Genomic DNA, 22,776 nt, shown 5'->3' with positions numbered 1-22,776 from the left:
AGCACAGCTGTGCTGGCACAGCACACGCAGCTGCATCACAGTTACATCGCTCTTCTGTGCTGCTTTACATTAACAGCCTGAACAGAGCCACACACATCCACTGCCACGGTCTGCGGGCTTGGGAGCTTCCACAGCACCACCAAAAGTACCTTTGGATAAGTGAGGTGGCAGAGGGGAAAATAAAAAGCAAATTCAGAGTCATCAAAAAAGCGGGGGAGAAGGACAAGTCGCTGGTGGTGTGCTTTTTGGGTTTTGTTTTGGAGGCTTTTTGTTGTTATTTTTAAGACTTCACCGTATTTCTAAGGGTTGAACATGTTTTGGATTTTAATTTTAAAAGCAACACAGCTGAGGAAGACTGACACATCTTTCCTCCTAAGTTAAAGGAGAAAAACCTTCAAGAGAGAAATGGGACTTGTGTTACGAATGTCCTGAGTTACTCTACAGAGAGCAGCCTGATCCTGCCAAAAGGCAGTGCATTACACAGATCCAAAGCTCCTCACAGAAACTTCTGCTCTCTGTCCTGCCCAACTCAGACCATCTTTCCTCTGTGTATTAGTTGTGTTCTGGATTCTTGCTGTCTCTTGGGCAGCTTTCCAAATGAAAAGTATATCTGCCCTCAGAAAAGAGAGGCAACAGTACGCTGAATTCTGACGTTACCATCTATGATCAGATCATCATTATGTTCATTTCTAAAATCCATTTTCCCAAAAACAACTTTTCAGGGTACACGGGCCAAGTTTTTTTCTTGAAAATCAGCTCCATCTGTGACTAGAAATCAAAGGTGGACTCTGAAGTGGCAGGTGATTAAGACTGCTCAGACACTTCCCAGGGATAATTTTTCTATATAGGTTATTCCAGCGAGTGAGACAAAAATAATTTAGGATTCTTTTTACGGTAACTCACCGCTGTTGCACAGGTCACACATTAAAGCTGAAGGCAGCAGAAAATGTGAGGCTGTTTGTCAGCCTGGAGAGCTCAGAACTCTTACAAAGACGTGGGCGACAGAGGAGGAATCTGACAATTCAGTCGGGGTTTTAATGTTTCTCCAAAAAGCTCTCCTTTGGGCTGTGATGGGCTGGTGATGGGCCGGGAACAATGGACCATCATGAACTTTTAATGGACCATCCTAACCAGACCTCTTTTTGTTTTCCTGACTCCTCCCTTCCCAAGTTAATAAATAAAGAGCTTAAAAACAAAAGAAGCAGGCTCTTAGTTACGCTAATTTTACCTCCCTGGCTATTTGGATGGTGATAGGGAAGGCGATAAACCATTTAAGATAACAAGCCGCAGGAGATTCGAAGAATACAAAGCGACCTGTCCCCAAAATGCACAGACTGAATAACAGCTCTGCATATGCTCAGGACAAGTTACCCCAAGGTCAGCCTCGCAGAGGTGGTCAAAGAGGTGCTTTAGGAGATACACAAGAAGCTTAAAAAAAAGGTCCAGAGCAGCATTTTTTTTCTCCACAAAGCTAAAAAGAAAAGCTCACTATCTATTCTGCCAGCACAGGAACTAAGCACCCCTACTATTCTGTGAAGGAAACTAAAAAAGGCTAATTCGGGATTAAAAAAAAAAAAAAAAAAAAAAAAAGAAAAAAGAAAATGTAAATCCAAAATATCAAATGAGCAGATAGTTTAACAGTTCAGCAAACAACATTTTTATACAGCATATACAGGACTCGCACACCCGATCGCCACAAAAGCCTGAAGAGCTCTCAGAAGTAACCCTGCTAACAAGGCCAACTCCACTCTTTTGGCACAGCTCAAAGGAGCCGGAGGGCACATGAGCAGGGCTGCAAGCTCAAGTATCACTCCTTCCTGCCCTGCAGCTGGCAATTCCGCTTGACTAACAAAAACCAACCAAAGCACAACTTATTAAAATTCCCAGAAGAAAAAAGAAATTACCCTGAACTCGAGTCACAACAGAAGCGTGTCCCCACTGCTTTATTAGCCAGAGAGCAGAGGAGGTCACGGAGCCCTGCACGCCCCTGCCCAAGGACCAGCAGCAGGGCAGCGTTACCCACTTCGAGTGTTCCAGGACAAGGGGAGGACAAAGGGGAGGCACAGAGGGAAGGAAGGGAGGCAGAGACCAGACGGTGCTGGGCCAGGGGTGCTGCTCACCTGGTTCCATCCTGAGCGCTGCAGTTCACGTCCGCGCCGTACTCGAGGAGATGCCGCACGATGCTCAGCCAGCCCCTGGCACAGGCCTCGTGCAGGGCACAGTAACCCGCGTTGTCCCGATGGTTCACATCACACGCCTTGTTTTCCAAACAATACAGAACCACTTCCTGGAAACAGGAAGGAAAACAGATGAACATCGAGTTATTTCTTGCTATGTAAACGCGCAGTTTTCTCTGCGTGAAGGAAAAGGCAGGGGGGAAGGGGCTAAAGACAAAATCCCTATGATATGCTAAGTTACCCTTTATGACATGGGTCAGTCAAAAGGAAAATAAAAGGGGGAGCTGTTGACGGTCCTGTCTGTTCAGGAGACACAGCAGAGACTTCCCCGAGCAGACTAATTTGGGCAAAGTGACACTGAGAGCTCCATGCCTTGCAGGACCCTGTAACCCTCAACATCAGGAACTGTCACAGAGGGAGAACATAAAAATTTCACAGACAAAACTCACAGTGTTCCACTTCTGAGAACTTCTACACGTAAAGCTAGTGGGAAGGTTGTTACTCTTACATCTGCATTTTTTTAACAGAAAATTCTGCAAGTGCAACAGCAGCACAGCCAACGTCAATTTGATTTTAAAAGAAAAAGTGCATGACCCGAAACAAAACACATTTAAGACACACAAAGGATGGTTTGCTATCAGCAAACAAAAACCAGCCTGGCTCTATCGAGACTGGGGAAATCCCATTTTCACCCACCCCAGTTCTCTGCATGCAGAAGTAAAGCCAGGCGCCAGGTTCCAGTAACGAGCCCGGCGCCGCAGGAAGCCATGTGAATTTAACACAATTCATCTTGCAGTCAAATACACCACGCTTCAGAGCCTGGGCCAGACTCAGCTCTGCGCTGCCGTGCAGCCTTGGAACAATGACTGCTCCATCACTCAGCCGAGAATAGAATTTAGGATGGTGCAAGTCCTCCTCGACTTGTGCCGGATGCAAAAGAAGGCAAAACAAAACAAAACACATTTCTAAGAGATGTTCAATGCAAAAAACAGCCCCCACATTCCCACATCAGTGGTGAACCGTTAATTTTCCATTTGAGTGACATCCTTGCAAAGCCAGATACGGCACGGAGGGGGCGAGTGCTTGTTTTGCCAAACCAAGAGAATAAAACGACGTCGGGCGCAGTGCATTTATTCTTCCCGTTTCAAAATAAACCGGAAAGCCCGCAATAATCTGTGCTCCGGGTACACCTGACTCAAGATCTGGTATCCAGGATACAGCATGAAGCTGCTCTTTTAGCAGGCCCTCACCAACCAGCCTAGAGCTGAGAGCTAATGAGCTGCCTGTCCCAGGCTCCAGACCATTCCCCCCTATGCCACGGGGATGCACCCACCGGTTTAACCCAGGACCCCCACAGTCCCACCTCTCACCAAACAGGGGCTCTGAACGCTCCTGCTAATCAGCCCAAGGGCCAAAAATCAGTCCAGAATGGATGCTCTTTACCCTGGCACATGCTGAAGCCCGTAAGAAAGGGCTGTGCAAAATTATACTCTGGAGCTATGAATTTTCCTTCAAAGCAGACCACCCTGCCAGGCAAATTAGCAGATGGATAAAGGTAGCAGAAGCAGCTGCTGAATTCAGCACCACTTTTAGCATGCAGTTACCATTTAAAATAGACTCTGCAACTCAAAATAAAAGATGTTTCATCTGTTTTTGTAAAAAGGAAAGACTCATCCTAGGGTGGAATACCTACTACTGGACAAAAAAGCTCATTTTGTCAGGCAATTCTGTGTTAAGAGGCTATAAGAAGAATGTCATTAACCACAAAATGTAACCATAAAGACCATAAAACTCTACATTGTTAATTAATTAAATGCCTCATTAACTTTTTTTTTTTAACATGATTTATTCAATTTACAAAAAAATTAGCCACCACTGCCAGATACAGGAACATGTGGTGCCACAAACACACTTTTGGTTTCACAAGCATTTCTCGCTAAGGTTCGGGGAAGGCTGTGAGAGTGCCACAGGGCAATTTAATGTCTGTTCAGGTGCTCTATTTAAACCAGCGGTGTAAAATCACTCACAGTTAATCCAAAGAGTCAAACTAGAACATAACCAGACACCTCCGCCTCTGCTTCTTGCAGTTTCTTTGCCAAACTGCAAACAGTAATGTCAAAGTACGCACATATGCATGGTCCATCCTCATATGCAAGGAGCTGCCCTTCTTATGTCCTCCTTCTCCAGGGGAAGAGCTCAGCATCCCCCAGGCCCCAAGAAGCACTGTTCCCCCACATCCAACCTCGAGACACAGCCCTTGGATCAAGCATTATATGCTGAGCCTAAACACTTCCCCCCAGCATCATACCAAAGCCCTGAAGTGGTGTCCATTCCTGAGCAGGATGCAGGAGCCCTGCAGGAGCTCGCAGGGGCAGGACGGTGCTCTGGAGCTCCTGCTCCTGTGGCAGTGACACTGGGACTCCCTGTGCCTGGATAAGCCTTGCCTTCACGTGTGATTAAATGCTCTGTCACACACCACACACTTTGCTAATTTCACTGCCTTCCTGGGAAGGATTTAATAACAAACTGACGGGGAACTTTGCAAGTCCACTGTCATGGTTTCACCCCAGCCAGCAGCCAAGCCCCAGGCAGCCAATTCACTCACTCACCCACCAGGGTGAGAATCAAGGAAGCACAAGGGTCAAAGGTGGAAAACTCATGGATTGGGATAAAGACAGTTTAATAGGGAAAGCAAAAGCCATGCACACAAGCACAGCTAAACAAGGAATTCATTCACTGCTTCCCACGGTTGGGCAGGTGTTCAGCCATCTCCAGGAGAGCAGGGCCCCATCCCACTTATTGGTGACTTGGGGAGACAAACAACATCACTCCAAACATCCCCCTCCTTCTCCCCCAGCTTTATACTCTGATCCATGATGTCACACGGTCTGGAATATCCCTTTGGTCAGTTTGGGTGACCTGTCCTGGCTGTGTCTCCTCCCAGCCTCCCATGCACACCAGTCTCCTCACCCAGCGTGGCAGCAGGAAAAGCAGAAAAGGCCTTGGTTCTGTGTAAACCCTGCTCAGCAGTAACAAAAACATCCCTATATTATCATCACTGTGTTCAGCACAAATCCAAAACACTGCCCCATACCAGCCACTGAGAAGAAAATTAACCCTACCTCAGCCAAACTCAGCAAATCCAGACACACACCAAAAAGCAACATGAGGCAGAGAGACAGCCAGTGTTTCCTCTCACACCAAATTCATTACACAAGCCTTTTGTAATTTTTTTCCCAAAAAGACTCTACGCTCCCTGTAATTCCCTCTTCACAAAAAGTAAATTACAGTTTTAAGACTACCATTATCTCAAGTAATTTGTTTCAAATGGGGAAAACAGAATGGACTCGAGAGTGGCCATACATTGGGATGAGCTGGTAACATCCTGCTGCAGCATGGCCTGGCGCAGAAGCCTAGGAAAGGAAAGGCAAAGCTTCCCACCAGCTTCAGCAGGGATTTCCAGAGCCGAGGACCACTTGCTGCACTGTCTTTAAGTAGCCTCGCTGGCTGCAGCCCTGCAATTTATCTGACCAGACACAAGCCACACTTCTCCTTCGACATTTCACACTCGGCTCAGCTTTACACACAAAGCCGTATCCGCTCGTGTCCTGCTGCCTGCGGTGATCTGGGGCACATCTGCGCCGTGGCACTGGGAGCAGGACACCGGCTCATGGCCTCGCAGCACTCGGGCTCCCCATGGGTCCAGGAGTGATACACACAGCATGCCAGCACCTCTGCGTGCTGAAAGGTTTGGAGGGGGATCTCGGCACAGCCTCAGGGCATCCCTGCTGCAAAGGCAGGCAGGCTGCCAAGGGCAGGCACGAGCTCATCCGGTCTCAGGGCAACACAGCATTCCTGCCAGGGCTCGGTGGTGCCCTGCGGTGCCAGCCGCTTCCAGCTCCGAGTCCTGAATCAGCACTCGGCTCCCTCTGCAAGCTGTGGCCCTGATGATGCAAACTCCTGCCTCCCCTGCCACCGAGCTGGCAAAGGGCTGCCATCACAGCAGCCAGGGAAGCCCCCGTGTGCCCACCAGAGGTTGCTGCCCTGCTAACAGGGGTGGCAGAAAACTGACCTGTGTACTTGCCACAGGTCACAGACCAGCTTATTACCTTACCATATTACCTCATCTGGATTTTTCTTCCTTTTTTACATAGAGGAATTTTTTACTTCTTGACCAATCTCATTCTTTGTGCAGACAAAGGAAGTTGAATTCAACTTTCTGCTAACTGCAGTAGTCTCATTACTATCAAGAAAAATCCCTCAGCTATAGAGCTACCATGGATGATAAAAGTATCACAGGCTCAACATGGGCCAAACAGAGCTCCAACAGGGTGGCACAGCCACCCACCACTCTGAGCCTCAAAAAACAAAGACAACATCAGATTCTTGCAGCAGTTTGGGTGCATGGACTGGGCCCTTTCCCTGCCCTGCATTCCACCAGCAACAGAACCAACTGCTGCACGGTCAACACCACCTGAATAATCAAATCAAATGAGCTGAACAATTAAGCCTATTAAAAACACAGTGTTCACTTGAACTTTTGAGGGAATTCAAGTCAGAAAATGAAAATCCCCAACCAGCTAATAATGGGAAGGCATGGTGGCACACAACGTTACCCACACCTTGGCAAGCCTGGGTATCCCCAGCTTTCTGCAACCAGCCAATTTGATAGCAGAGAGCTCTTGCTGTCAAAGCAAATGCAGAGCTCTGGGCCCCTGCTTGAGCAGGATGTCAGCCCAGCACTGAGTTTGGGAGCTGCTTCCACTGAGCTGTGCTCAGTAGAGGTGCTGGGCACAGAAAGCCAAGTGCTCAAGCATACTCACCCTGACACTCCCCAAGCAGGAAGAAAAGACACACCGATAGCTTGGAGCACATGCTACAGCACATTTTGATTTTGGACCCACAGAAAATGAAGCCATTTAAATTACGGAGAATTCCACAGCAATGTTGTAACAACCACCTCTCCCAGCTAGAGCTGAAGTGCCCTGGGTTAGAAGTCGTCTTTGTCTAAGGTAAACAAAACCTCTTCAATAAACCCTGCCTTGCAGAGCTGGACAAGGCCTCGCTCCACACAAAGCTCTCTCCAGCTATGCAAAGGGCATTTCAAGGTTTCAGCAAATCCCCAAGGCTGGGCAGGCCTCACCCAGACCCGGGCTGATGCCCCCTTCCCACGTGGGGCTCAAGCCCAGCTCCAAGGTCCAAGCAGCCCTCTCAGCAGCACAGCAAGCCCTGCAGCCATGCCAAGGGCAGCAGTCACTCTCCGCAATGAAACACCTCTGCACCAGATCTGAAACTGAGCAGCAACGACGCTCATACCTACGTGCCCATATTTCCCCAATAAAAGCGTGCTTCAAAACGGCCGAGCTAAGGGATTCATCGGTTTCTGATTTTTGTAGCAACAGGGGGCCCCTTTCATTAGACAACATTGTTCCAGCCACACCAAGCAGCTCCAGACGGCGAGTATAAAGCATGCAGAGTCCTCCTATGATGTGTCTGATCATGCAAGAGGACACTCTAAGCGCTACATCCTGTGTCACATACCAGATACTCCTTGGAGAGAAGAACAAAAATAAAACCCTGCTCCTAAACTACACCCTCTTCACAAACAACAAAAGCAGAAAACATACAGCTTATTAAAGATCATCATAAAGATTACTTGGGAGGAAAAAAGTAAAAAAAAAAAGGCATTCGTTCTGTTTGCAGATGGTTTATATCTAAAGGGAAGTGCGGGTTACCAATAAAACTTTACCCTTTGCTCATTCCCGTGGGTTGCTGCTCACCCTGCATCCCTGCCAGCTGACCCAGCAGTGGTGGGGAGTCATTCCCACAGCAACCTCCCTCCAAACCCCACACACCAGGAAAGGGAAAGCAGCAGGGGGATGGGGGCTACAACTTCCAGCGACCCAACCGAACGCTGCTATAGCTCGCAGAATTTCCACCTACAGAACCGAGAAGAGGATTTTAACTTTTGAAACAAGAAAGGAAAGACCATCCCGCAGGGCGCCGAGGGAGCCTTACCTCATAGCCCAGGCGTGCTGCCCGCTGCAGCAGCGTCTCCCCCGCGTTCTTGTTGACGATCAGGCGCCGCGCCTCGGGCGGCATCGGCCGGCTGGGGGTGGTCTCCGGTGGGGGGCTGGCGATGGGCAGCTGTGCGGGCTGCGGGACTGGGAGCAGCGGGGCCGTCTGCGGCAGGCGCTCGTACGGCTTCTGCTCGTACGGCTTGGCTGGCGAGGAGTCGCAGTCTGAAGTCGGCTCCGGTCGCTTCCTGACTTTCCTCGTTACCGTTACCTGTCAAAACCACGACGGTGGGGGGTTTTTATCTTTGTTTGCATAGTACAGTGATGGGACTGTATTTTGTCAGCAAGGAATTACACTTTTCCACTCGTATTTAATTTTTAAAGGAAGACCCGCTACAGCTTTTAAACACAAGATGCTTCACCCCTGCAACAGTGCCTTCAACTAAGGTTAAGAAAAGCAAACACAAAATGTGCAAAGCACCCGCAGACAAATCTAAAGGCAGTCCCCACTACCCTGCATGCACGACAATGCATTAGTTTAAGCAAGCTGGCTCTGCCTTCTCAGAGGCCGGTGGACAATTAAGTCTAAATAAAGATACCTTATCTTCAGCATTTTCGATATCTGTGGTGTCATCCCCTGTCAGAGATGACCTCCTTCTCCTCTCCTGCAGTGCCAAGTGTTTTGTTTTACACTGACGTTTCCCTGATGGCTTCTCACACTCGCTGTATTTCGGCATCAGAGATGCATGTTGGAAATCCTCCTCTTCGTCTGTGTACAGCCCATCTGTCTTCCGGCTTTCTTTAATTTTCTGCTGTTTGGCAGCCAACCTCGAGGCTGGAGTACAGCTTGGCTGAGCCTGCCTTTTGCTGTTTGCATTGGTGGATGAAAGGCTCTTCATGTGCGGAGACACCGGGAATACGGGCAAGCCTAAATGGGAAGGAGAGGCATTACACATCTCACGGTGCGTTAAAAGGAAAATGCATTGCTAGCACTTAACACAAGCTCCTCACTGCTTAAGAAAGCTACAATTACATTTTCAAATCGTTAATATTTTAAGCGTTCCACATCCAAACTGTAAATAGCATCCCGCCCGTTGATGCTACGCTAACAGTTATCGGGCTCTAATAAAAATCCCTGAATGAAAAGCCCCAGGCAGGTGCCGGGCAGTGCCAGGGCCATGGGAATGCGTGCCAGGCCAGCTTGGCAGTGCCACAGCCCGGCCACCACGGGCAGAGTGGAACAGCTGCAGGGAAAAACTCGCCTCCTTACCTAGGACTGCCTGATCTGAAGGGGAACCAACTCCTCCAGCAGCCTGGGCCCAGCCCAGCTTGTCTCAGTGGGGTGTAAGTGCAGACACAGGGATGGCGAGGGAAGAGGGGACGGGAAGAAAGGTGGGAGCATGGTTCACATTTTAATGGGACAGTGTGCTGGCTTTGCATCATGGAAGTGATGTTTTGGGAGAGGTGGGAATGTTGAGCTTAGTCCCAAGATGGCCCTAAGACATGGAACACTTCCTCAGCAGCATTTTAACTTCCAAAACAAGCCAAGAGAAGAAAGACTACTCAAGGAGCCATCCCTACAGAAGCTCTGTGCAAACTCTCTATCAGAAAGCACAAGGATTTTGCAGGAAAAGCAATCAGATGTTTTTTTCCCCCAAGAACTCCATTCAGAAGTGAGTCTTTCTGGGACACCAGGACAGTAAGGCCAGTGCTCTGCTGCCTGTGGCAGGATACTGGCAAGGCTGGGTTTTCTCTGGGGGTTAGCTCCAACAAGCTGGATCCCACAATCTGGGCCACATGCAAAAAGCATGGTTAGTTTGGGTTTGTTTTTTTTTTTTTTTTTTTTGGAGTGCAAGCAGGCTTACAACAAAACAAGGACAGGAAAGTTGACTTTTTATAGTCTGAATTTCCCTTGGGAGAAGAATTGAGGTGACCTCAGAACCAACTTCTCTGCAGAAAAATTAAAGGTTGCTAGAAAGGAAGGGACACTTCAGCCAAACAATACCACACCACCAAGGGAAGGTGTAGAAAAAACTTTAAGAACGTGAAAGAGGCTCCCTTGCTCTGAGAAGTCTTTGAAGTGATGCTACTTTCAGAATAGAAGAGATGGCAGGAACAAATAAGCAGGTGCTCAGAGGAGAGACACCCTTACTTTAAAGAGATCCAGTCCGGACGCAGTTGGTAAAAAAGAAAATAAAATCCAGAATCCTCTTGGTGGGCAGTTTCACACTTTAGTCTTCCTTTAAATAGATCTGTGAAAGCAACTCACAGAAGGCTTTCTAGATTAAGGATGAAAACAGAAATCCCTCAGTTCTTTTGAGCCACTTTCTAGAAAAAGACACATACCACGGCTTGCCAAGCAGATGTCAGGGAATTTATGGGACGCACGATGTGCAGATTGTTCAGCAAAAATCATGCAAGTTTTTCAGGCTTTGCAATACTGAAAGAAGGCACCTAGTCATAGGCTGAGCCTATGGATGGCAAGGCTGTCTTTCCAACTCTGTAGATAGCACAAAGTAAGGAGTGTTTAATTCTCATGTTCCCAACTAACCTAATTGAGTAGTGTGTGAAAAGCCCAATTCCAATACAGAAGTACCATCATTACCTACTTAATCACTTACTAAAGAAAAAAAAAGATGGAAAAGAGGGAAAGCAATAGCGAGGAGCTCCGGTGAGTGCAAACAGAACAAACAGCTGCATGCAGAAAAACTGCAATAGAATTAAAAACTCACAGGTCTGGAGAAGGACAGAAATACTGAAAGGATGGAGAAAAAAAAAACACAGGAAGCTTATCTCAAAGAACTTCAGGCTTTCCCATGCAGAGATGCTGAGGCATTGAAAGCAGAAGTTTAATCACCAAAAAAAAATACATACTCCTGCTTGCAAACTCCACATCAACTCTGTGCTTCACTTTGACCCTCCACAGTGGTGACAGCAGGCACCAGGCTCAATGTGCACCAGAGCTGAGAGATGGAGAGTAGCTATGCTGTGAGCCCAGGAGCTTCAGGATCAATAACATTGCAATATGCCAGCACTACACAGAAAAAGCCAAGCATCAGCCTGAGAAATGCAAAACAACAGGGGCAGAAAAGCAGCAAGATCCTGGAATCCCACCCCATCTTCCTGACCACGTGAAGAGAGAAATAAAACAAGAGTGAGCAGGAATATACCTAAATATCCATGGAAAAAAAGAAAACCCAAACCAAAACCCCCAAAAAACTCAGGCTTCTGACTGATGTGGGTTGTGGCAAGTCTGACTCAGAGCAGGACCTGTCTCCTTTCCCGCAGGAGCGGCTGCTGAGAGGTCCGCGCGGAAAAGCAGCTGCTGCCGCGTCACCTGAATGCTCGCTTGTTCAGCTCTCCCCCCAGCAGCTGCCTCCTCCTGCCTGCCAAGCCCATGGCTGCCACACTGCCTGCAGCCCTGGGCAGCTCCCAGGGGCTGGCACATGCTTCCCGGTGGGCGAGATCCTGCTGGCTCCTCTCCTCGGGGTTTTTGTTTCCGCACTGCTCCAGCTTTCTCCTCGCACCGGGCGAGCGGCTGCGGCTCCCCGGGGGAGCATCAGGAGAGCTGGCGCTGCACGGCCGGCAGCGCAGCGTTACTGCTCAGCTGGGACTCCAGCACAGGCCGTGGCTTCTGCCTAGGTCGTGGGGCTGGGCAAGCAGTGTGATGCCCTGAGGCAGCAGTATCCCCATGTCCACGGACCTGCTGCACCCCGGAGACCCAGCACGGCAATGCCGCTTTGCAACAGGACCACAGAATCGCAGAATGGTTTAGGGTTGGAAGGGAGATCATCCCTTAAAGATCATCCATTTCCAACCCCTCTGCTACTGGCAGGGACACATTCCACTAGACCAGTTTGCTGAGAGCCCCATCCAACCTGGCCCTGAACACTTCCATAGATGTGGCAGCCACAATTTCTCTGTGAAGCCTGTTTCAGTGCCTCACCACTCTCAGAGTCAAGAATTCCTTCCTAATAACCTAATCTAAGCCTACCCCCTCTTAAATCTGTTACCACTTGTCCTACCGCTATATGTCCTTGTCAAAAGTCCCTCACCACCTCTCTTAGAGCTCTCTTTTAGGTTTTGGAAGGTGCTATAATGTCTCCCCAGAGCCTTCTCTTCTCTGGGCTGAACAACCCCAACCTCCTCAGCCTGTCTTCACAGCAGAGCTGATTCAGCCCACCGATTATCTTTGCAGCCTCCTCTGCATTTGCTCCAGCAGGTCCATGTTTCCCATGCTGGGGGCCCAACAACTGGACACAGCACTGCAAGCAAGGTCTCACAGGAGCAGAGCAGAGACAGAATCACCTCCCCCGACCTGCTGCCCACACTGCTCTGCATAAATCACAACTGGAGTAACAAGCCCAGAAATCAGAAACCTCCACATTGCCAGAGATTTGCAGGCAGGAGTGGCAAATCATCCTGCTAAAGTTAGAACGAGGTTTCAGAAGCACAGAGGCAACCCTCCTGTCCTGTTATAGCCTGCTCCTTGGGATGCAAGCAGCTGCGCAGCAGCAGAGACTGCCACAACTGCAGGCAGTGCTAGAGCACAGAGAACAGCTGCTCCCAGCCCCAAACTAAAAAAAAGCTGCAAGTGACAGTGTATATCCTCATACTGACAGTCTCTGCTTGTTTAAGAAAAGTTTGAGGACTAGTCCTGAGCAAGACAGACAAGCTGCAAGTCTCTGTCCTCATGAGACTGTCATGCAGAGGATGCTCTGTCATACAATGTGGGAAAATGTCCTCATCCCAGTCAACTAAGAACGAGGAGATTCAAAAGTTTACACTTCAACAGGGCTGGAGAAGCACCATCAAAATTATCTGAATGATATCCACTGTCTTTGTACAACGAACAGCAAGGCACAATTTAGTCAAGTTTATGGTTTTATAGCAGCTTCAAAACCCAAGGGTTTTTTCATAGCCATAGGGCAACTGAATCTGAATGCCTTTGGGAATGGTGCACAAATTGGGAGCCACCTCTTTTTTTTTTCACAAGGCCATGAGCTTGTCACTGCTTGTCACACAGGAGGGATTCCAGGGGAAAGTGAGAGCATCCTTACACAATACAGCTTCTTGTTAGTGTTTGACGTCTACAAGGTATCTCTCTCTGAAAGTACTAAGGTGAGGGCCAGGGGTGTTTGAGCAGGTACCATGCTCGCCAAGGCAGCACATAAAGCAAGGAAGTAAGAGTCAAAGCTCCTTTTTTTCCTTGGTTTGTTAAACCAAGTTTTGTTCTCCTACTGCACAAATCCTTTTGGATGGATCCTTCCCCATCAGTAAGCATCAAAGTTTGGGGGTTTCTGCCCTCAGATAATCCTACCAAGGAGAAGGACAGATGAGAAGCTTTGGGACCGAAGGGAAGCTGATACTTTTGCCTGTGACTGTTTCAGAGACACTGAGGAAAAGGAAAAATCTTCACTGGCACAGGATGATCTGGACTCAGTCCTTTCCATGGGGTGGGACAAGAGAATCCATTCTCCTCATGCTTCTCTCTTTCAAGGGGATCCCAACTAAACTATAGGCTATGCCAGCTGGAATGGGAATGTCTTCCAGTCAATGAAGCTCACAGGTTTGTGAAGGAGCAAGGAGCCCAAATGCCATACACGGAGCTCCCGCTCCCAGAAATAGTCTTTCCTCAAAAACAAGCAGAGTGCTTGGAGAGGTAAGAGCAGGAAAAGAGAAAGAAGAGAAAAGGGGATTTGCCCCGTGCACTGTGTGATTCCATTCCCCATCTGTTCTCCAGCCAAGCTACAGCAGCAAAATGTTGCAGGGAAGGAGAAAAGCATCAGAGCAGACAATGTGCCCAGGGACTGAGGTCAGTGAGGACAGGAGAGTGACCTGCCCATCCCAATGAAAATTTGGTAGATTGTATCCACAGGCTTTCCCCCAGGACAGGATATGGACAGAAATGGGAGGGAGGATAGGGAAAGGCGAAGTGGAGTGAGAGGTAAAAAAGAAGCCAAAAACAAGTCAAGGAAAGCTGATATGCTCTGAGGAAGCAACACCTTAGCAGAGAGCTGCTGGAAGACCTCTTCCAAGGGGCCAGGAAGCGGGGTGCAAGGGGTTTACAGGACATGCTCAGGACAAACCAGCAAAGCATCCTTGTCAGGAGGAGGATGAGCTTTGCCCTTGAGCATATGGCCTGGGAAAGGCAGGGGAAGCCAGCAGTGCTGAGGGTGCTGGAGGCGTTGGGTTCCCGAGATCAAGAGCTGCTATAGCTGTGCTGACAATGTTTTAGAAGCTCACAGCCCCTCAATCCCTACGTGTGGTTAAATACCCTTACACCAACTAGCAGCCCATTTGCTCCCCCTCTCACCCAAAAGCATGGCCACATTTTATGCCCTCCCCATCTCTCCTCTAGAGATAAACTTCATTTTCACATCATCTATGAAAATATTTAAAACCAAAACACACACACACACACACACACACACAAACACAGTTACGCACACATACACAAACATGTTTTCTTGTCTGACAAATACCAGCTACAGTGCAATTCTTAAAGAGGAGGTGTCAGTCCTTATAAAAATGGACATCTACAGAAATATATATAGTTTTAAAAAAAGAAAGAAGAAAAAAAACTCTCGACAATTCCTTAACATCGGTGGCAGCATGCGTCACTGTACATGCTAAAGCCAGCTGGTTTCCCTAGTAGTCTCTGCATACCTTGTTCATTGTCACTTGTTTTGAGGGACTCTTCAGACCAACTTCTATTGCTTTTGGCCTCTGACCTTTTCTTGGTGTGCCTTTCTTCTGTGAAGTCTTTGACCTTTGCAGTGGCCTCTGGCTGAACAGCCTCAGCTAAATCTTTCCTGCTTTGCCGGCCCAACTTGCCGGACGGGGATCTCTCTGGTGACACCTGCTGCTCCCATAGTTCCCTAAGATGCTGCAGGTGACGCTGCTTTTTGGGATGGAGCCCTGTTAATTCAATGCACACCTTCAGGTTGGTCACCTCATTACAATTGGGCTCTTCTAAGTGGTTAGAGGAATTGTTTGTCATTTCCCTCTCAGGCCAGTCATCTAATGGAAAAATAACTAAAAATTAATCAAAAAGCCCCCTCAACTTAAAACAAAAGCTACATTTCACTTTCGGGGCATATAGTCTCAGCTTTACCACCACACTATGCATTTTACAGCTTCGCTCATTACGGGTTACATGCACTACAGTAACTTGCACTGCTGTGGCTACAGTGGCCAATGACTAGTGCTTTATCCTTACATACCAAGTTTTTTTTTATATATACATATATATATACACATATATATACATACATATATATACATATATATAATTTAAAGTGAAATGACAGTGCTCACATTGGTAACTAGCAAGTTCAAAAATGGAAACACATTAAGCCAAAGGGACGTTCCTTTCACAAGACATTCCTTGAGAGAGACCAAAGCAAAATGCTGTCTTACCTTTGGAATTCTTCTTCTTTTTTGCTTTTGATATAACTTCATCCTGCAGTTCATCCACAAAGCTTTCATTTTGGCTGCCATCATTTTGCACTCTCTCACCAGAGTGTTTACGTTTCCTGTCCAGACGTGGACATGAATGTTGGCCAAAATCTTCTGTTGGCTGGTCTTCTACCTTTTCATATACAGAATGTCTCTCCAAATAACATTTCTCATTTGAGAGATCTTTTTCCTCTGGAGTTTCAAGAAAGTGACCTCGGTTGTTTTCTGTACTAGTAAAGTTACCTAAAAATAAAAAACAAACAAACACCACAAGACCTAATAAATACGACACAGTTCATTGTGAGAAGGCTTTGCTCTCTGATCTCTTCAATGTCATCTCCATCATGAATTACGGCTCATGAGGCATGCAAATAAACACAAAATTGTACTTGGGAACAAGTCTCCTCTGCCCAGCCTAAGGCAGCAATTTTCTCAACAGTTAAGCACAAAACTCCCAAATGCACACTACTTTGTGTTGTTTTTACTTTAATTTAAGAAGCACAATATTCACTATACTTGTATCCATAGAAACATCACAATATGCTTTTTTAAATAAAGAAAGCTCTTTAGATACTGAAAGCACAAACCCTTTTCAGAAAGCAACCTCACCCCCCTAAACTGTGGCAAGTAACAATCCAGTTAAAAATACCTTCTGATGACAACCAAGTATTAGTCCTCCCTTAATTCCTAATCTTTCACTAACTTCTCCCATCAAATTGCAGAGTCTGACTTAAAAGCATTCATCCCTTCTTCTGGAGATATAAATGGGATACAGAACACACACACACGGACACAGAAATACCACTAAGAATAGCTGTGATATTTTGCAAAAAAGCACTACTTGAATCCAAGGTTATAAAAAGGCTTCCTCACTTCAAGCAACCAACCAGTCACTGTACCTCACATGATCTCTGTCACCTCCTTTTAAAACAGACCTCACTTTTTTCAAGGAGTATTTCCAGCAATAGCAAGAGGGTGATGAGCCCTGAAAAGCTTACTAGAAACTAGTCTGACAAATTCACCACAAAAACACCCATGCTGCCTCGCCCGCACTAACTTCAGCTTCCCTCCAATACTGTTTGCCCAATTGCAAACAGTAAATTTTAAATGGATGCTTGATTTAAAATTACACTTAATCACCATCTTGAATAACGTTATTTTCTTGGGTTTAACCAAACTAGCAAAGGCAAGGTTAGGCAGAGATGCAGTACAGACTTCAACACAGATAATCAGCTCCTATTTACAATTCCCACAAACAAGTTGGGGTTCCCACGTGTTTTAGCCCTCCTGGCCGACCAACACTCCACACCTCTGCCACTGCTTGGCAAACTGTATGCTCCATCCTACTGCTCCATGGCTCACTGTCCCTTTTCCTCTTCCTCCTTCTCGCCCTTCCTCCTTCTCTCACTTCCCTTCCTGCAAACACATTTGCTAGTTTCATGCCTGGACTCCTGACAGCTCTGTTGTCCTTCCCTCCCGCGGATCCTCTCTCTCTTTTACTCAGTTTTTTACAGGATGCCCTGTCCAGCCTGGCTTTCAAATTCTCTTCCCCCTTATCAAGGCTGACATTGCTCCCCTGCAACCCCTTCTCCCCTCCTGTGCCCTCCAAGACCCACCACTGGCAGCATCTGGAGGCAGCCAACTCCATCCCATTTTATCTCGACAGCACCTTCCTACAGCTCTGTCAACCCCTCCTGGTTTCATGACCATCCTCGAAATGCCTGTTATCAGTAATGGAAGGCTGGGGGGGTTGCGAGGGGAAACTTCCCTGATGAGTTTTCTCTTCACCACAATCTGGAAATGGCTCCAAGTAGCACCAAGGGCTCTGGAAATGTTTGTCGGCACCAGAAGACACCCCAGCATAATTTTTACACTGCTTGGGAAAGCTGCCTGCAGGGCTGCTTGTAAAACAGCACAAGATATCGGCCAAGAAAAATCAAAACAAAAGCTGATTTTCTGCAGGCGAGCGGGAGGCTCGGGCTGTTCTGCTGTTCAGCGATGCTCCTCTCCACAAGGCCGTCTGGCCAACACATGCTCCTTCCAAGACTTTAAAATGCACTTTGTCACACTTCTTCCAGCCAACAACGCTGAGATGTTCCAGAGAACAGGTATCTCAGCTCACTGTGACCGTGCCTCTGAATCTGAATCTGAGTCCCCCCAGATGAGAATGAATCTGGCAGCACCCTGTGCTCGCACATCTGGCACGAGGACGCCGCCCCACAGCTGTACCCTATAACCACACCAAAAGCACCAGCAGTCCTGTTTCACACAGCACAAAAGCAGCTGGTCCAGCCACGTTTTAAGTATCACAATAGAAATAAATGTGTCTATCAGATTTCATTTTACATTTTTAATGCAATCTGCTATTTTCTTCCTTTCATAAGGAAACATTATACTTCTGTGGTCAGTTTCCCTGAAGAGATCAGGTAAGGGCACTCTCAGCCACACCCCTGCTGTCTGAGAGCCTTCTCAGCTCCAGCAGCACCAACAGCTACACGCCATGGTTCATGCTGTGAGTCGCTACACTGGGATAGCTTTCCTGCTCCTAACACTGTCTGGCCTGAGAAAAGGCAGGCACATCCTGACCAATTCCCAGAGAAGCTCTTGCAGGGTCAAAGGAAGTAGCAGGCTGGAGGGGGGGCAGGGCGGGTGATGGTCTTAATCTTTACGGCTTGCAGGAAACAGCAAGCTAATTCCAGCCTGCCACCACCGAAAGCAACCTGCTGCAGATTAATTCCTTCTCTGTCTGCAAGAGGACTTGGCACGGGGATGTCGAGCGCCGCTCATTCAGGCTGTGCTGAAAAATAAAGAGGGGAGAGACCTCGCTAACAGCTTGTCACTGTCAGCCTTCCTCCGGGGCTCCACATGCTGGGAAGAACAGCACACACCTACTGCAGTTCATCCAGAAAGCCCTCGCTGCCAGCAGCTCCGTGACGCCTTGGCCTCCGCTGCCCGGTGACATCCCAGAGGGACCCTCAGGAGACCGGAGCTACATCTCCGCAGCTGCCGAGCCAGAAATCCCTCTCGAGGACCGCCCGCTGCACACGCGGCTGCGAAATCCGTCCCGCTCGCTGCAGCTAAGAGCATTAGGGAAGCGGCATCTCCGCGCACTAATGCCGGCTGTGTAATCACCCTGCACCGAGGCGGGAGCGCAGCCCGGCGCGGCCAGGGAGCCGCGGGACGTGTCCTTGCCTGTGTGCTCCGGCGCGCCCGCCGCTCCCGCAGCCGGATTTTCAGTGCCAAAGAACAAAGGTCACTCGCTGCTGGGGACACGGCGCAGCCCGCGGGCTGTCAGGCTCTCCTCGCAGCCTGCACGGACACGTCGCAAGCCCAGAGGTTTTTCCCCCTGGCACAGCTGCCTCTGCCTCACGGAGAGCAGGCTCTATTAATATTTTACCACCGGATTCCACTCTGTCCTCAAACTGTTTTGCAAGCAACCGGGATCAGACGCAACGTCTCCCCAAATTAAGATACAAATGTCAACAAGAAGTACAGCAACATAAGCATAATGTGCGTGCCCAACAAGGATGAGGAGAATTTATCTGCTTTTGTTCCCACCACCCCCCCTCCCGTGCCATGTACCTACAACATCCTCTTCTCTGCCTGAGGAAGAAAACAACAACAAAATACTTGGGAGTTCTCATATCATCATTATTCAAACAGTGGTGAGGTTGCCAGAAACACAGGATAAATGCTGAGTTCTTATAGCAACACACCTCTATGAGAAAGGAGATTAAACTCTTAAATGTGTTCCTTCCTCAAGCCTTCAGTATCTGCTAGTCTCACACCAGCTGTGACAACCAGCACCAACTATTCAAACCATTTCTCACTCTCCTACCAATCTAGAAACAAGGAAGAATTAAGAAGATGCTTCTTCACAGCTGGTTTCTGTCTGAAGCAGTATCTTCTTAGTGCACGGGTTACAATCTCACAAGGAGCAGTTACAGACACACACAAACACGCTGCCCAAAAAACTTTCTTTCGTTTTTCCATCTTCCTGTTGCTGTCAACCGCTGTCAACAAGACCAGGCGCTCCCATTCGATGCAAACAAGGAAACACAACTTAGTGTTTAAACTGCAGATTCTTCTGTTCAAAAAACATGGCAGCGAAAAACAGCCTTTCCTCTTCCCTGGAGCAACCCCTCATTGCACTCACTTACATGCAAGGCACCCTTTATTCATCCAAGAACAGTAATGACTATCCAAATGCTAAAATCCAGTATTCAGCAGGGAGATCACAACAACAGTAAGAAATTCCCTAAGATATCCTCAGAATTCATCTCTGAGTATCCCATGGGGCAGAGGGAACCCAGCTGATTTCACTTTTGCATCCAAGCACCTCTGCTTGGGAGCTTTCCACATTTGTTTCATTCTGCCCAAGCCTACCACGCTGCACAAACAAGCAACCACCACTCTCAGTGCACAGACTTTTTTTTTTTCCCCTTCCACTATGTCCTGCAGCAGGAAGGTAATAACTGACCAGGGCAAAGGACATGTTTACTGCCTCCATCTTTCATTTGCTCCAGTGCACACACAGCCCAGCAAGAAAAAAGAATAGCAGGGCATCACCATGCAAAGGGACACTGGCACTTCACTACAATGCTAAGATCAATTGTGCAATGTGTTTTGGCACATTGCACCATTTACCTTCACACATACCAACTGCTTTAACTCCTTCCTTATGACCTCATGCCTTAAGATCAGGCTTCTAATATACTGGGGTAATTTTGCCCGGCTAAGGCTTAAAGAGGCAGTGTCTTCCACCCTAAAAAATTAAATAAAGAGGTGAAGTCCTGCTCCCCAATCAAGAAATTCACAGTTTGTAGAATTCATCCAATCTTTCACACTCGGGTATGATTTTCAGAACCTCTGGAAGAGCTTTGTTATGAACTGACATGCGATCATCACATGCCCGTATTGATGCGTGTGTCCGTGCCAATAGCTTAAATCACTTGATCTCCGAACAATCCTATGACTCATGACATATGCATCCCATAATTTATCATGTTTGTGCTATGAAAATGCACTGGAGCAGCATTGCCTCAGCAACATTTACAAGTCACCTTGGCAACAAAGCAGCTTTGCGGCTGCTCTCAGATGCCCGGTCTCAGATGCCCAGCAAAACCTAGACGAGATGGGAGAGAACTGAAGCACTTCTAATTTACTGATCGGCTTTAATTGCTCATTAATTAGCTAACATGGCTACCTGCCTTAAATTGGGCCTTAAAAAAAAAAAAAGGGCAAAACAAAAAGCTAAACAAAAAAAAAAAAAAGCCCATCTCTTTTACCCTTCTCCAGGAGGCTCCATGCTCAAACTTAAGGAGACTCCCAGTACAGAAAATCACACACTGCCAAGTCAGAGGAAAAGTTTAAGGAACCGGATATTGTGCCTTCGTGTGCTTCCAAAAAAGTCTATACATGTGCAATGCAGCTAGAAAAAACAGCAAGTCCTAGGACAAGCTAAAAAAAAGCAGTCTCCATCCCATCAAATGCCTCTGTAAGCATCACCTGCCTGTGTTATTTAGCCTTTTGGAGCACTGGTAGATTTGGAGGAGCCAAGGGGGCAGGCAGCTGCCAGGGCCCCGATCGCGCTGTGCTCTGTGCCAAGCACAGCCCAGGCGGCAGCAGGGGAGCCCTGGGAGCTGGCTCCGTGCCACAGTCACAGTTCTGGATGCAGTTTCCTTCTTCCCCGCCGACATCAGGGAGGTGAAGTGCGGGCAGTGCAGGCAGAACAGCCCGCTGGTTTCACTCCTAAATTCCCTTCTTTACACAGGTAAAGGCACGGCTGTTTCACTTTCAAGCTAGCGCCAGACAAACATGAAACACAGGGAAACAACTTTTCAAGCAGCAAGATCGCTCACTGGAGGCAGAAAGGAAACACGAGAGGCTGCAAACCATCAGCACATTCCCGTTCAGGAGCTTTAAAGCCAAACACACCAACAGCGTGGCCAGAAGCTGAAGGCAAAGGGAAGGCAAAAGATAAGCAGCCCTGGTTCTCACCGAAGGGGAAGAGAAGGCAGAGCTCATCACCCCTTTGCCAGTCGCTCAGTGAGAGATGCATTAAGGCTGCTGGTGGCTCAAGCCCCAACAGAGAGCCCAAGCCACCACAGTAGAGGCATTCAAGAGGTGTGAAACTCGGCTTCCTGATTTATCAGCTGCTATCCCGAGGGGCAGGAGGTGAACCACCACGATAAAAAACTTTTACTGAGACCTGAATCTGTACTGGTAAGTATTTGCTGCTGCCCAGGCGGGTGTACAAAAAAAGGAGCTCCCTCAGCAGAACAGATCCGTGCTTTTAGGAGTTTAGACATTTGGCCAAAGTCTGAAATAGCCTGTTAATTCAGAGTTAATTAGCAGAGGAGAGGAATGAACCAACATAAGACTGAACATACCTTCCCTGCTTCCAACAGTTATTTAACAGTCTCAAACAAATTTTAGCCAGCAGATTCAAGCGCCAGAGATCTCACTAAATGGTGAATGTACAGACAAACCGTATCATCAGCCTTTTGCAAGGATGGGGGAAGGGGTTTCAGCATACAATTATGCTTCAACAGTCATCCTCTCCACAGCCCCCTGCTGCCCCTCCACAAGCAGTCCCAGGTCCCTGAGCAAGCCTGCCTTCCCTCCCTCCGTTAATCCCTCTGTCCCCTCTCCACACCCCATCATCCCCCCTCTGCTGGACCTCTTTGCAGCCAGAACCAGCCAGCAGGACTGCTGCTGCCGCTGCTCTTCTAGCTCTCCTGCACACCCAGGGTGGAATTTAACAGAGAACACCACCAGGGCATCCCAAGTCCTCTGAGGAGCAAGGAAGGCTGCAAAGGGGACAGCCAGGACAGCAGCCTGCCCAGCTCTCAGCTCTAGCACAGGGACTGCAAAGGCAGCGATGCCTTCCTCCCAGCAGCCACCTCGATATAGCTTGGAGAAGGAAAAGGCTGCCCAGCTTCCAGAGGCTCAGCCTGCCTCTCCCCACCCTGTTACCCTCGTCACTTCCACAATTAAAACTTTCCCTTGCTATTTTGCCGTGCCAATTTTTGTTGAGGCTGTCATTTCAGTGATAGCAATGCCACAGTAACTTGAATTTAGGTGAGTAACCGAGCAAGTACGATTGACCAGCATGCTCT

At 48.1% G+C, this 22,776-nt stretch overlaps 1 protein-coding gene across 12 annotated transcripts in view; it reads right to left on the bottom strand.

Moving 5' to 3' along the window:
- The window catches only part of BCOR (BCL6 corepressor), an 82,398-nt gene that overhangs the window by 8,693 nt on the left and 50,929 nt on the right, over positions 1-22,776 (bottom strand). For 8 of the 12 annotated variants that reach the window (XM_068179744.1, XM_068179742.1, XM_068179741.1 and 5 more), the window contains 5 exons: positions 15,617-15,898; positions 14,864-15,217; positions 8,794-9,122; positions 8,196-8,465; positions 2,121-2,287 (listed from right to left, as the gene is read on the bottom strand). In XM_068179744.1, coding sequence (XP_068035845.1) covers positions 2,121-2,287; positions 8,196-8,465; positions 8,794-9,122; positions 14,864-15,217; positions 15,617-15,898 — 1,402 coding nt within the window. The remainder of the gene's footprint in view (positions 1-2,120; positions 2,288-8,195; positions 8,466-8,793; positions 9,123-14,863; positions 15,218-15,616; positions 15,899-22,776) is intronic. The other 4 variants (XM_068179748.1, XM_068179750.1, XM_068179751.1 and 1 more) reach the window with 2 other exon arrangements.

Source organism: Anomalospiza imberbis, chromosome 2, assembly GCF_031753505.1.
Source record: "Anomalospiza imberbis isolate Cuckoo-Finch-1a 21T00152 chromosome 2, ASM3175350v1, whole genome shotgun sequence".
Lineage (NCBI taxonomy): Eukaryota > Metazoa > Chordata > Aves > Passeriformes > Viduidae > Anomalospiza > Anomalospiza imberbis.
The sequence above is the reverse complement of the archived record's forward strand: the minus strand, read 5'-3'. Positions and strand labels throughout refer to the sequence as shown.